This window comes from Anoplophora glabripennis, unplaced genomic scaffold, assembly GCF_000390285.2.
Source record: "Anoplophora glabripennis isolate ALB-LARVAE unplaced genomic scaffold, Agla_2.0 scaffold117, whole genome shotgun sequence".
Lineage (NCBI taxonomy): Eukaryota > Metazoa > Arthropoda > Insecta > Coleoptera > Cerambycidae > Anoplophora > Anoplophora glabripennis.
In genome coordinates this window covers 369,241-385,814 of record NW_019416274.1, presented here as the reverse complement: position 1 = coordinate 385,814, position 16,574 = coordinate 369,241, and the positions used below count along the sequence as shown (strand labels likewise).

The 16,574-nt window shown below is 31.1% G+C and overlaps 1 protein-coding gene across 1 annotated transcript; it reads right to left on the bottom strand.

The window, feature by feature from the left end:
* Positions 1 to 14,281: 14,281 nt before the first annotated feature.
* LOC108904123 (octopamine receptor beta-3R-like) lies at positions 14,282 to 15,292 on the bottom strand. Its single transcript, XM_018706549.2, has one exon. It carries the CDS (start codon positions 15,290 to 15,292, stop codon positions 14,282 to 14,284), a length of 1,011 nt encoding a protein of 336 aa, XP_018562065.2.
* Between the last annotated feature and the right edge of the window lie 1,282 nt (positions 15,293 to 16,574).

Below are 16,574 nucleotides of genomic sequence, written 5' to 3'. Positions count from 1 at the left end.
GCCCTTTTCGATTTTTTTTTACAAAATTTACTGGAGGTACCTTCCGATATCAATTGAAGAACCGAGACGTTGACAGTAGTATGCACCAGGTTCGGTCGCTGATGCAGCAACTCGGTATTGAAATATTTGAAAAACTTGTTCCCATATTTATTTAAACATACCCATTTACAGTTCTGGTCGAACTAAACGTGGAGGTGGTAGAAATGTATACGCCCAGTTGAAGAATGCGACGCAGACAAACGAAATCTAACATTGGGCCACTGGGCAATAAATCTCAGCTGTTGACAATTGTTGACAAATTGCCCAGCAGTTCAGTGCAGCAATTCGGAATTTGATGTAATTCAGATAATTTATTTTTTATGGGCACCTTATATTAATCATTGATATTACAATTGCGAAAGAGAGAAATAATGTTATTACAACATGGCATTTCGGAGACCTTTTGAAACCGAACAAAACGAAATTTATCATCAATATAATAAAATTGTTTGAGGACATAAATATTTAAAATATGTTGTTGACCAAATGAACATATAATAGAAATTTTCTACACATTATATACAACTTATTATAATTTTTTACCTTTAGCAGGAAATTTTTTAGGGACGCCTATGAAAGTTATAAAATTTTATTGCCAGGCGTTTTTCACATGTTTAACTAACTTCGGAAGGACTATACCTCCAATAGTATACGCTGGAAATGTATGTTTTAAATGAGCTTTCAACTTTCAGTTAAGAAGATTAATAAATGTAGAAAAATTTCTATAATTTCCATGAATACTGAGAAAGCTACGCCTGTGTCCGATTTAAAAAAATGTGTATTTCAAAATAATCATATTAAAAAAAACTAAATTTGTTTTGGTAAAAAAATATACAGTTTACAAAATAATTAAAGAAATCTTTTCCGACACATTATTCCAAATGAAGGGAACATCCCAAGCGTGTAAAAATACCCTCCCTCACCCCATCCCCATATTTATTCAACTTGGCCCTTTTAAAGTGGGCGATTGAAAAGGATTAATTAGCGGCCCTTCAACGGTAATCCCGGTAAATAACATGAGTATAAGAGTGTTTACATTCTTTCTATTTTTCTATTGTCGCCTGATGGAATGTTTGTTGACTTTTAAATTCTTTTAAACAAGTGTGAAACAACTAAAACTTTAACCTTTTAAATCACTAATACATTTTTTTGCTATGACAAAATAGTGTTTATTCCTTTTAGCAATATGGAGACTAGTTTTAACAATATTGGTACCTATTTTATTTCTAGATAGTTGTATAATAGTAGTAACCTTCATATGAAAGAAGTGACAAAGATGGGAATTTCTCCTTTCGCTTTCTATATAAAACATTAGCATGTTTCAGTAAAAGCCATAGTTTTTTGCGTAACATATTCTTAGGAAAACCTGCAATGAGACGAAAATTGGATGGGACGTTTTCGGTGTAGAAATCGTGAACATATAGTTAATAATATTATACAGGGTGTTCCTGAAATAAGTGCGTTCCTTGAAAAGGGTGATAGAGGACATGGAAATGAGCAACTTTTATTAAGCAACTGATGATTTAAATGCTTCTGTTTTCAAGAAAATTAATTACAAAAATTAACCATAAATGTAAGCCGAGCCTGTGCATCTTGTGCACGTGCGCTGTACGTTTCAGTACTACTTAGTCGGCTTATAAAACTAACAGTACCGCATGGCGTATACTTCGGGTACAATTATTACACTCCTATCATGTACACAGGGTTTGGCAGTGGTTTTGACATCAAATAGCAAAATATCCGGATTTTACAAGCAAAGTGCTTTTTGCTGATAAATATTGTATTACTAAAGACAGCTACTAAATTTTTCTTTTAAACGTTATTTGAATACATTTCAGCATTTTTTAATACAAAATTTAAACCGTCAAAACCACCATTAGCGCTTTCGCACTTTCGATTAATCTATTCGCAGGAAAAATCGATTCGGAATGTCGAATCGAAATGTTGAATCGAGATATCGCGTCGAATCGAGTCGAAATGTCGAGTCGAATCGGTAGTAGATCTGAAAATCGGTAGGTATGTCGATTAGAATCCATTTATCAGAAAATTAGAATATCGATTCGAATCGAATTAAGATTAAAATTGCTCGATTCTTTATTTACTTTACTGGTACATACCTAGATCGCATTCAAATTTATTAAGACCAGATTTTTATTTCGGATGTTTCAGTTTATTAAATACGTATTAAATTATCTTCACAGACTACAAGATACATTTTCATAACATTTCATTAGTTACGAGTATTATGCATATTAAAAACTTTTCTACACTCTAAATTTTACTGCAATTTGGTAATATGCAATTTATATTTACATTATATCTATCTGATCGTTAGGCCCATTTACACGAGCGTCTTGAATTTTGGAGTCAAGACACGATACTGTTTCTCATACAGCGGTCTATCACCTAGACCTACCTACCTTGACTGTGTTACGAATTCAGGCAAATAGGTGTCTCATATATTTGATAGTGTTAGTGTTTTGTTCAATTCAATTATTTTATTCTCTGTGCATAATTAACAAAAGTAAATAAACATTTACTGAACACTGAAACAAAATTAACAATTTATCATTGAAAATAAAGGAATAAAACAAAAACAACATTATTAGAAGACAAATCCAAAAAAAAATCATCACTAGTTGCTCATATAGAATTATTATACCCCTATTCCGACCATTCAGTCCGACATCTACAGGGTGTTTTAAATAAAGTAGCAAAAATAGTACCAGTGAATGTAGAGCCAAAATTAAGAGGATTGAAGTAAAAATGCCTTATATGAAAGTTGCACCTGCAGAGGGGATTGAAATACACATTTTAACTTTTTTCTTTAACATGAGGAATGCTAGAGACACGAAACTTGGTATGAACATCTTACTAATAAAGATACAACTTTTCAATATTTGTTTCGATCATTGGCGTATTTTATAAAGGAGTGAACCAGTCAACCCCATTGCAATATCTTATTAGAAAGTTTTTATATGAAGCAAAATTGTTTATTTAAAAATATTTATTGGGAAAAATGATTTATTGCGCAAGTTTTTTACTTCTTGTAATTTTTTGATAAAATCGATAATTTTATCATAGTTATCATATATCATATATCATATCATAGATAGTTTAATAAAAAAATTAGATGCGTCATCGTTCACTAAAGGGGTAATTGCAAAAATTTGTAAAAATAAAGTTGACGGATGTCACAACAAATAAATTGTTATTTATCATATTAATAAATTGACACATTCTGTCAATATGCTGGTGGTATAATCTTACTGCAGCGTTACTATTTTTTCTGGATTCGAAAAACACTTGGGAGCATGTCGACATATTCGTTATGGGTATAAATATTAATTGCCATAATTACTCTGATAATAAATTAATCAATTGGTACTAATTATTGGTTGACAGAAAGTGTCAATTTATTAATATGATAAATAACAATTTATTTGTTATGACATCCGCCTACTTTATTTTTACAAATTTTCGCAATTAGTGAACGAACGATGACGGATCAAATTTTTTTACTAGAAAATTATCGGTTTTATCGAAAAATTACAAGAGATAAAAAAGTTGCACAATAAAACAGTCTTCCTAGAAAAAAATTTTAAATAAATAATTTGTATCAAATAAAAAAATTCTAATAAAATATTGCAATGGAGTTGACTGTTTCACTCCTTTATAAAATACGCCAATGATCGAACAAATATAGAAAAGATCTCTTTATTAGTAGGATGCTCACACCAAGTTTCCTGTCTTTAGCATTCCTCACGTTAAAGAATCCCCTCCTTTAAGAAGGTATATCGCCTCAGGGGTGCAACTTTCATATAAGGTGTTTATACTTCAATAGTCTTATTTTTGGCTCTATATTCACTGATACTATTTTTGCTACTTCATTTAAAAACACCATGTATACCTAAATCTAAATGTTTAATAACTTTTTATTTGCCTGTCAATGGTTATTAAAAAGAATATACAGGGTGATTCACAACTTATCCAAAAAAATTTGGGAATAGATGCGGCATGAGAAATGGTGTCAATATTGTAAAAAAATTTTTGTAAAATCTTTATAGTTTCTGAGAAAAAAAATTATTGAAGTTATAGCACATTAAACCACTACATAGCTGGACAACTGTAGTCTCTAGCGTCATTCGCAATACGCGTGGAGAGCCATGTGACTCCTAATACTGAAATCCGTCGTTGCGGTAGTTTTTATCTGTTATCTGTGGTATTTACATCAGTTTTTTAGTAGATAGTGTCAAAAATGGCTTGCGTGTATAGCAACTCAAAGTTGATGGATATCGCTTTAATTTATGGTGAAGCAAGACAACATATGTATTATGGTGAAGTATTTGTGTTATGGTGAAGCAAGACATCATTTTTGTTAGTTCGTAGAAGGTGATTAAGACGGACCCAAATGTGTTTACACGTGAGTGGATAAAATTTTGAACAATTGCTGTTGCAGCATCGGGTATGTCAAATGATTTTATTATTTAAAAACACAAATTAATTTTATTAATAATTAATAAAGGCAAAAGCATTTGAATTTGCCGATATAAAATAGGTGCGATAAAATTCTATTTACATATTTCTTTCCTTGCGAAAGCTTTTGTCCGTTTTTACCGGTCGCATTGTGCGGGGCCAGGTTTTACAGTGGACCAGTTTCCAGTGCCGTGCAGAAGTGTATTTTTAAATCAATCTAGAACTGACCTTTTTGATTTTTTCTTTACAAAATTGTATTTGTAAGGGTCCCCTGTACATCCAGAATTTTTTTTGGATAAGTTCTGAATCACCCTGTACAGGTTTCTTCCTCCGGCTAATACTAATTTAATGAGTAAGATATTGTTTCTGTTTCTGTTTCTGTTTCTGTTTCTAATTGCTAGTAGTTCCACTACCTACCAAATACCTGAGTTATCTATTCATTTGCCTATATGTTTGGTAAGAAACACATTGACGTTTTATTGCTTTATAATAATTAAATATTCCTTCATCTCCTATTGGATTCGAATCAATATACATTTTTTTCCACGCCTAAGTCATTCAGACATATTTTAAATCAACAATTAGATATTTCGAATCAATTTAGTTGATCAGCCATTCGATATTTCGATATGATTTTTTGGATGGATCGATTAAAAAATACAAATCAATTCGAGTCGATATATCGATTTATTGCACAGGGTTAATCGATTCGATCCGTTTCAAATAAAATTATTCAATTCGATTAATCGATATAAATAATTTTTTTTGACGAAACGAAAATCGATTCGTTATTCCGCGAATCGCACAGGCCTAGTGCCCTCTATCGCCCTTTTGAAGGAACGCGCTTATTTTAGAAACACCCCTGATTTTATAATTTGGAATAAAAAATACATTTTTGATTCAAACTTAAATCCGGATTAGCTGGTCGCTTTTAAGACTCGCTATTTTAACAACACCATGTCGAAACAAAGCAAAATTCAGTAAAAATTCTTTATAACGTACTCACTGAGGTGAATCCATTGAAATTAAGAATGTTGATTTCTTGGTTTTAGCATTCTTGAATTAATCTAAATCTGTAAAAATCTATTCAATTTTCAGTCGACTTAAATCCTTGTGACCCACATCCGAATATTCACCTTTTACTGTAGCTAATAAAAACTGGGGGATATAACTCATCCCCGTTGCAACTTTAATCACAGTTGATCTTCTGGTATAATACAACTTTGTATGTAGCTGGAGTTTATGTTTCTTCCCCGACAATTTATTTTAATTAAACTCTGTTAATCCGGTGCTGCCGTTATTAGCACGAACGGCTTCATAATTTATGGCAGTCGTCATAATTTTATCTGGCAATATTGTGCTGCATTTTATTTCCCCTGGCGTTTACAACTCAGCAGGTAGAGTTTAATGTGTGCAATATTCAAAGAAACCAAGGCGCGATTACCCAATAAAGATAAAAAATGCGTTGGGCTTCCGCCCTTATTCTTCCAGCGTCTGATAAAAGTGCACTGAGCTTTATATTAAATGCATAAAATGAATTTATGAGTTCATCGCCTCTTGCTAATATGGTACGAGGCTATAGAAGACTGGAGCGGTTGTTTTACCAAGTAAAGCACACATACTGGAACACAGACTTGAGCTTTGATGGAACTTAATGAGGTGGGGGAGAATGTAACACATCAAAGTTAATGAAACAAGGAAAAGTTTTTTTTTAATAGACTTACTTATATAGTACCGTGTGTCCCAAATTCCATTAATTAATCAATGACATCTTAATTGTGAGAATATGATCCTGTAGATATGAATTTACAGGGTGTAAATAAATAAATGCAAAAAACTAATGAGATGAATCATGAATCATGAATCATTTTAAGTAAAAATTTCTAACGCACAAACTCGTAGTTTAAAATTCTGTTTTATACAGGGTGATTCAGTCATAATGTCATTAATTTTAAGGGAATATAGGCACAAATGAGTAAAATATAAATACGCGATTAATTTTTTATTATTATGTCCAATTAGATTCAATTAGATAATTCTCAAGACATGGTCAATGCTTTTGCAAACATTTTTGAAAGTGTTTTATTCCATCTACTTCTGAACTCATTGTCTCTAATAATAATTCATGCAACAACTCAGCATTCATTAATTTTGACCCTATATCTGAATCTGAAATTTTATTAGCTTCCAAAAAATTAAAAAATAAGATGACATCTGGGCCAGATAAATTACCCTCATTCGTTATAAATGATTGTATATCTATGCTCGTTGTTCCATTAAAAATATTATTTAACTTATATTTTCACTTGATTATTATGAATATTGAAAATTATCGTCCTATATCTTCCTTTCCAACTTTTCTAAAAATTTTTAAATTATGCTGTATAAACGTATATACAATGTTATTAGGGGTCAGTTAGTGACGGAACAGCACGGTTTTATGATGAACAGGTCCACTGTTACAAATTTGATAGTATTTACTTAATTTGTATCTGATACTTTAGATAAAAGCGGTCAAGTGGACACTATTTATACAGATTTTGCAAAGGCATTTGACAGACTTGTTCACCAAATGCTTTTAAAGAAACTTGTCGAATTTGGCTCTAACAACAATTTAAATCATTCTTAAATAATAAAGTCCAATTTTTTTCATATAATGCGTTTGTATCACCCAATTACTTTGCAACTTCAGGAGACCCTCAGGGCTCAAACTTAGGGCCTTTATTAATTATAATTTTTATTAACGACATTTGTCAAGTAGTTGACTGTAATAAGCTATTATTTGCTGATGATATGAAAATCTTTACATCGATTTATTCCATAGGTGATTGCTTAATATTGGTTCAAATAACAAATTGCATCTTAATATATCCAAATGTAAAATTGTTTCCTACTCTAAGAAGAGACTACTTATTATTTTTGAATATGTTATCACTGACATTGCACTTTCTCGCTATGAAACCGTTAAGAACCTTGGTGTACTTTTTAAGTTTATCTTTTCGGGAACACATATTCACTGAAATAAATGAGGCAGCAAAATCGTATGGTTTTATATTAAGAAAATTTAAAAACTTTAGCAACATTAAAGCTTTAAAAACATTATATTATTCGTTTGTTAGAATATGGTTGCTCATTTGGAATCCATATTATCAATGTTACAAAATCAGTATTGAAAGAATTTAGAGAAAGTTTTTAAAATTTTTGTACTTTAAAGAAGTTGGAAATTATCCAAAAATTGATACTCAATACAATACGTTACAATACGTTACTGACAAGGTTTGATATTACCAGTTTAGACCTAAGAAGAAAATGTTCTTCATTGTCTTTTTTATGCAAAATGTTACATAACAATATTGATTGCCCTGTTTTTCTGTCTCAAATTCAGTTTAATATATCTAGAGAACACTCAAGACATACGAAAACCTTTTTTCTTAACATTCCTACAACTAATCCTACTTTAAAATTACCTTTACGAGGACATAATATATTGTGTTGTAACTTTAATAAATTATGCCACTTGTGTGACATTAATTTTGATAGTTTATAGCGTATAGTGGTTGTTACTATACAATTACTAAGTCAGGAACGTATCTTTTGATGACGTGGATTATTTTAAAAAATTTTTTTTTATATCTAATTGTTTCGTAATTAATGTACTAAATTTATATTGTATCTGAATTTAGATTAAGTATCTATAATTTTTAGTAGTAAAATAAAATTGCTATGTGAATGGGGTAACTGTTGAGCAATAAAGCTATGCTATTATCATTATCATTATCATTATCATTATCATTATCATTATCATTATCATTATCATTATNAATAAGAAGCGCAAAGTTACTGAAAGCATGGAGTATGAAAAGTCTGAAATAGATAGAGCTTTTAAAATTGAGAGAAATTGTTAATAAGTAGTGAGTAGCACTGAGTAAATTTTTTGTTTTTTTTTTTGTTATTTTATGTGTTATTTTTTTAATAAAGTATTTTTATTTTACAAATTGTTAATTACATTATTTTAATATTTTCCTATAACTACTAATAGCAATCCTGGAAAATAATGTGCTTGGTCATGGAAAACCTGGAAAAGTCAGGGAATTTCAAATAAAAACTTTAGTGGCAACCCTGTAATAATTGTTTTCGAATGTTAAGTTAGACAATTTAGTATTTTTAATAGTATTATCGTTTTTAGTACGTGTTATAATTGAATATGAGTTTTTAGTATTATGTTCAATTAATTATTCAGTTCGTATCTCTTATTGTGACTTCAAAGATTAGTATGGTACCTACCTATTTAAAATGCCAGTACCGCTAAAACAACATATCCGTCCATAGTACTTTGTTAATAAAATGATGATCCTCTGAACTTTAGTTTTGAAACCAATTGCAAAATTTAAGATGACTGTGGAAATTAGCTGTTTCACTTCAACGTTCGAACGCTTTGTGATGCGCCGGTGTGATGTAAGGTAAGGCGCCGAATTAACGGGAGTTAAGGGGTAACTTGTTTATTTTTTAAAGGTCGAGTAAAAATTTTTATTTCGATTTTTTTGTTTTTATTAGGCCTTCCGAATACATGGTTAGAATTAACGACATAATGACTAAATCATCCTGTATAACTTGATTTATTTGAAATAAATCTGATCTAAATATTTAATCGTAAATATAAGTTCTTGATCCAAAAAATAAAAAGACATTATTCTATTTTGCATATAATAATTATTAAAATGAAATTTTTTTAGTTGGTGGTTATCAAATAGTTAACAGTTATTTCTTAGTAGTTATTAAGGGCTTTTTTGTGCAAGTTTAATTAATTTACTCGTACGTACGTCAGCTCAAAATACAACATATGATGTCTATAAAAGATGAGAAAAAATATCGGATTTAGGTTCACAATAGACACAAAATGATACAAAATTTTATTTTCATTTTAATCGAAAATTTAAAGATATACTTCAAATTTATTGATTATAATTAATTTCAATTTCTAACAACAAAATGTCAGAGACCGTCTATTTGTGTTTCTGATTATAATTAAATAATACCAACCAAATTTTTTCAATTTTCGTCCATAACTTCAAAAAGAAATAATATAGGCATTTTGTTTCAGACTTTTTGTCTGAATTTGATCAAATTTGTATCTCTTAAGATAACGGAGAGAGAATCAATGAATGGATATACTGAATGAGAATGTTTTTTACCATATCGTATTTTAGTTGTTTCAGTAAAATAGAAAATTTTTGAGAAAACCTGAAATTTACCTTTTTCTGTTCCGTATTTGTTATTAGAAAACTTTCTAAAAAAAGATTCGTGATATTTTCGAATTAAATTTAATTTTTGCTGTTGTGACACTTGAACTCCAAAAATTATAACCTGATTCATCCAACTGAATTACTGATATACTTTGAAGATTTTCATGAAAAAAGAAAGTCCCAAAATATAAAAAAGAAACTGAAAAATAAAGAATGTTTCATGATTTAAACAATTATAGCAGTAGGAACGAATGTATTAACTAGTTCCTTGGAAAAAAAACATTTTTTAGTTCTTCTGTACCCAATTTGATAATTAATCGTTAACTTTCTATTTTAAACAGAAATCTTTAAAAATATATTAAGACTGTCAATCAACCCAACCAAGAAAAATATATAAAGTCAGCAGAAGTGACTTTAAAATATATATCAGCTGTACTATAATCCTATTACAATATCCTGAAAGAGCATTGTCCTGTCTTACGATGAGCTTGGCATTAAGTCCTGAAAAATTTCTGCCTGATTACTCAATAAAAATAAAAAATGTATTACATTTCCACCCCATTCTTACAGCGTCTAACAAAAGTGCACTGAACTCTACTTTAATCACATAAAAAAGGTTATAGGTTCATCAGCCCCGGTTAATATTCTAAGGATTAAACTTGCATTAGTTTTTCTGGGAGACCAGGATGGAGTAATTATTTAAATGAGGGAAAAATTTGCCCCTTAATCAATACAAAAAAAAATGCTGTCCAAAGTTGCTTGAAAGTTAATATACATTATACATCAAGATAAATTCGAGGCATTATACAATATCCACGTTATTAATTCTATTGGTGGTCATGCCAGTCACTAGGAGAATTTTACGAGTAACTGAATGCCTTTGTGAAGTAGATAATTATTAGCAAACATATAAAAATATTAAAGAAATATACATTTCAGCCAACTAATATTATTTTGGAAATGCTCATATTCAATAAAAACTGCAAAATTTATTGTATTGTACATGGTACTTTATTTAAATTTCATTGTTTCATGTCACTGAAAAGAGTATTGTTTTATGATGTATTTTTTAATTTAATAATAGTGTCATTAACATCATTTTTTATTTTTATCATTATTTACCTCGACATTTTCATCAGGCAAAAGTTACTTTATAGTCTTTAAGTCGGTGAACAATACACTTTTGTTCGACGGTGTTATTTTGATACAGCCAATGTTACAAAGTACCTTATTTGATGCATTTTCTTGCCTCCTTTAAAATACATTTATAGAAAAAAGAATCGCATTGTTATTAAAGTATCGGAGAACAAAATAGGAAAGTATACCGTTAAATATCTGATCTGAATACGGGCTATCTTTAGTAATAAACGTCAGTGGTAATTTTATAAATATCTTATAACTATCGTAATGTGGCAGATAACAATACAACGATTATGTCTTTTTTCTATACGTTCACACCCTTTAGTAAATAATTCATTCAGAATTATTGCGCTTACCCTCTGTTTTCAATAGGAATTAAATGACGCACATCCCATCAAATGCAAACAAAGTAAAAAGGGAAAGGTGGACAGTTTTATTTTCTATGTTATTTACTGGGATTACCTTTAGAGGTCGCTAATTAATCCATTTCAATCGTCCACTTTAAAAGGGGCTACGTTAAACAAATATGGGGATGAAGTGGGATTACTTATAGCCGCTTTGAAACGTCCTCTTCGTTTTAAACATCGCATCGCTGTGGTAAAGTTTGTGTTAATTACTTTAACGTCACTAATTTACATCAGAAATATCTATAAACTATAACACTAAACTAAACATGTCTTAATTTTCTTAGTTATACATAAACAAAGAATGGAACTAGTCACCAACAAATAAATTTGTTATAAAAAGTTGTTACTGACTTACTCCGTTTGTCCAGTTTTGGGAATCTCTCTCCTTGTTGGTTGCTGATTAGAATTTATCTATTTGTATCATTTTCTATGAAATATAAATGCAATATATGCTAATCTACGCCCTATAAATATTTTACGTTTTTTGAAATGTTATAAAAAAGCCAAGAATAGTCCTAAACATTTAAATAAATATATTTCCAGAGCAGTAACCTGGATTTAGACCTCGATTTAGTAATATAACGACCAATTTAACATAATCGATGATTTCATTAGGGTTACAGATAAGGGAAACACTGTTCTTGTGCTTTTGAATTATTTTCTAGCATTTAATAATATTAATTACAAGCTCTTTCTGTTAATTTTCTAATCAATGGATTCATTGGAATCACCCCAATAATAAAATATAATTTGTAGAAGCTTGAAGAAGTTTGTACAGTTTGTAGGTATTATCTTATATGAATATCTCTAGGTTCTATCCTTGAACCAATTTTATTTAGTTATTATATGTAACGCGTATACATTTTTACATACTTTTATGTAGTTGCTACTCAAACTAGTTTTCCTTTGAATTAAAGGAAGTAATTAATGCTAAAATAGCCTTAAACGCACTAAATGGAACAAAATCTTCTGATCTTCATATTCGGCAAGTACAGTAATACTATTGAACAAGACTTTAATGTTATGTTGTTATATTAATCGAATGCAAACATTGTTAATGTAAAAAAGTAGCTTCAATTGTGTTGATTATTGGACCCGGACTTACATTTCAAACGCATTAAAAACACATTTGTATTGAATGGGCTTGCCGTAATTTGAAAATGAGATATACAAGTGGTCATATTCTTTCACATAAACTTAAAATTTGACTTTCAGTTTATTTATGGTATTAGGAAAGTTAAGCGAATTTCACAAACTAATTGACAGCAACAGACATAAATGTAGCAAATGCTATGCAGAATATATTCATTTCGTTGTATTATGTTGTATTTAGTAACTTTCGCTATATTCCTATTCATAAACTGCACAATATTTATAAATTATATAATACCGTTCCAACAGATGTTAATTTATTGCATTTTGCCGGCTTATACTAAAGGACCCATTCGACCGACAACCCGTCAAATTGTCTGAAAATGAGATATGTTATACTTTGAGATGTCCTGATCATAAGCTGTCTCTTTACACTTTTTTACTTTGCGCCCACTTTTTTAGATTACACATGCTTTTTTAGTTTAAGCCCATTTGTTTTACTTTTCACTTGCGTTGTTTTGTCCGCTTATTTTTTACATTACGTCTACCATTTTTAGTCCTGCTTCTTTTATTATACACCCGCTTGTATATTCCGCCCGCTTTTATGCCAACTTTCTTCTGTAGGCCTGCATTTTTCTCTACGCCTACTTTTCTTACTTACCGTTTGCTTCTTTTTACTGCACGCTTACTTTTATTATATGCTATTTTTTCGCTTTACGCTCGCTTCTTTATTTTCCACCCGTTTGTTTATTCTTTACGCCCACTTTTTTCTTTGTGCTTGCATTTTTTAACAACACCTATGCCATTTTTATCCCGCTTCTTTTATTAGACACCTGCTTGATTTAATACTACGCATGTTTTTACTTTCCGCCCGTTTCTCTTGCTTTCTAGCCGCTTGGTTATTTTTTACGCCCGCTTTTTCTCTTTGTGCTAGCCTGTTTCTTTCATCGTTCCTAACTTTTTGCTTCTTGACAAAATTTTTTCTTCACGTCCGTTTTTTTATTTTATGCCCGCTTTTTTCTTTACGTCTGCTTTTTTTATTCCTTCAAAAATCTTCTCTGTTTTGAGAGGAAGGTGCCACATGCGAACTCGTCTTGTTTCAATTAGAGAGAAAGTGATAGAGAGGGAAGGGCCATATAGCTTTCCGTAAAAAAGTCTATGTATAAGAGCTATGGGACTCGCTCACTTTGAGTGCGGTTTATCTCGATAAGTATTCATTTTTGGGTCTTGGGCCCGTGACTACTTTTGATCAGGATATCTCAAACTATAACATATTTCATTTTCGAACAATTTTCGCGGGTTGCCGATTTCCATTAACTGTGTGCGTGGTCCTTAAAATAATATATTTTAAGTCATACTCACTGAGTCATGAAGTGTAAGCCAAATTTAGTTCTTGTTTATTGTAGATATTTAGTTATTTGAGCTAAACTTTAAACTTTTATATTGACTAGAACTCCAATTTATAATATGTATTAAAATAAGTATTATTGTTTTCTTTTTCTTTTTTCATTGTACGTAAATATTATCGTATAGTATGTAACTTACATAACATAACTAATACATTGGTATTCAGCCAGTTGCCCGAGCTGATTTCTAATTACTTTCCATAATATTTGTTTATTTTAATTGTAATTCGCAACAAAAACACTCATATGTAAATAATTATTATTTCCCACATAAAATTAGAAAGATTTTTAGGCTTTTTCGAAAAAAAGAAATATATCATAAAATAATAAAATTTAATTAAATTACTTAGAATTTTAAATTGCGTAGAAAGATTAGTCTGCTGGACAAGATTTTATATACTTCAAAAGTAAGATGGACCTTTAATACATCTTTTGAATTTTATTAATCTGTAATGTTAGTAAATACATCTACATTTAATCATTCAACAGAAAACTTACCATTAACATTTAACTCGGTGGCTGCTTTGCTGTTATCTCTTGTGTTCATAGCGGTATTGAACTCAGTAGTTGTAGTGCCATAAGACACAGCAGATCCAGAACTAGTGCTCCTTCTTCCGTTGATCTGCCCCACCGTGGTCAATTCTCCATCCGATGGATGCAAGTAATGCTCACAGTACCTATCCCTGTAAGAAGTACGATGCTGGTGAATCGAATTTAAGATGATATTCGATGACGTTCGCGTTAAAGCTTTTCTTTGCCTAACAGCTTCCTTGTATATCCTACAATACATGGTGATCATGACGATCCCCGGGATCCAGAAACTTATCGAACTACTTATTATGGCATAATATTTGTTGACGACAAATTCGCACATGTTAGGATTACTCAACCTGTCGATTTTGTGCTGTTCTGTGGTGTACCAACCGAGAAATATCGGAGTGAAACTGATTAAAGCGGGCAGTATCCATACGTTGGCTAGCATGAAAGAGACGGTTTTATGAGTCATGGTAATGGGATATTCGAGTGGCCTTACTATGGCGTAGTAACGATCCACGCTGATGCAACAGAGATGCAGTATGCTGGCAGTAGAGAAGTACACGTCCAAACTGTTCCAAACGTCGCACATAAAGTAACCGAACAACCACTTCCCGCTAAGTGCCACACTAGCGTTGAACGTCATCGCGCACAGTGCTACCAACATATCGGCCATGGCAAGGCTTACTACGTAATAATTCGTGATTACCCGCAGCTTCCTGTGGCGGTGGACGCTGATGATCACCAGTGCGTTTCCGAGGATTGCACTGATTATGATCGTTGAGAAGATGAAACCTTTTACTATTAAGAGCAAAAGGTCGGCCCAATCCGGATGGGGATTCTCAATTGTAGTGACGTTTGTTTTGTTTTGGAGCGTGGCATTTTGCAGCATGCTAACGTGTAAGTTTATAGACGTAGTTGTTGCTGAAAACGAAGCCATAGCATTCACTATCATTGTGTGGTGATTTATCTACGCCACGTCACTTTAGTTTATCCTTTCTTAGATATCTTTATATGTGGAATTTGATAGCCCGGCAACACGATTCCGCTCCATACTGACCTGTAATAAACAAAATTTAAGATTATTGGATGACAGAAAAATAAATAACTACTAAGATCGTATCCATATGGTATACAGGTATGATAGGTAAATAAATACATATATGCGAAAAAATTAAGGAAATTTCGTTGAAAATTAAGGGAGGATTTTCATGTAAAACAGTCTCTCTCTCTCCCTAAATGGGGAGAAACGAATTTCGTTTCTATTTATCCCCCTTAAATACGAGGAACGTTACAAATATAAAATTACTACCATTACTATTACTACAAGTACTAAAATTAGTTTTCTTACTATCCAAATGGCATTTACTAAATAATTTTTTGATCTATTCCTTCAATTTCAATGAATAAAAGTGACAACCCATGCAAGTAATTTTGCGTGTAACTTTTTTATATCCAATATAGTAATTAAAAAATTATTTGATTTTTTCTATTTTTTTCGTGAGCGTAATTTTATTTTTTGAAAAAAAAAATATTACGATACACATCTTGACAACATACGGAGATAGCACAGCTTATAAAATCAATATAGATATTAAAATGGAATTTTGTAATAGCCAGTTATCAGTAAGTATGAAAAACTAACAGCAATACCAATAATCGATATATATTTGGAATATGCTCTAGCCAATGGTAACTGTTTACAAGCATTTCGAATTTCGCTGATATGCAGTGGCGGTTTTACCATAAGAGCTGCGGAGCTGCAGAACACATAAAATTTTATGTATTTAATTATATTAAATATCACAAAATATTTAAAGAATTCAAATGTACTCGCGCTAAAATAAATCTAGGAGATTATATTATTATTTATTGTGACGCGAGCTACGCTCCTTAATATATGCAACCTCATATACAAAATGTGTGCACAGCGAACAATTACATGCGTCCTTTGTTTTTATTGGCTAATCAGGCACGTGACCCAGTACACGAAGATAGGGGCTTTCGTGGCTGCAACAGTGCCAGCCACTGCTGCAATGAATGCAGTAATATTTCGTACGTGGTATATGGTGCTTTATTTCCGCGAGCGGTACGTGAGTATATTTTCGTTTAGGCGTTTACGGATATTATAGTTATTAAAATGAATAGCGTTTCATTAAAAAAAAAACTTTATTTGGTTCTCTGCCTTATGAGGATAAACTAAAAATAAAAGAATTAGATGGGCCAACACCACAATT

Excerpts from the sequence above, each read along its gene's own strand:
- LOC108904123 (XM_018706549.2), bottom strand. The coding sequence starts at position 15,292 with ATGATAGTGAATGCTATGGCTTCGTTTTCAGCAACAACTACGTCTATA.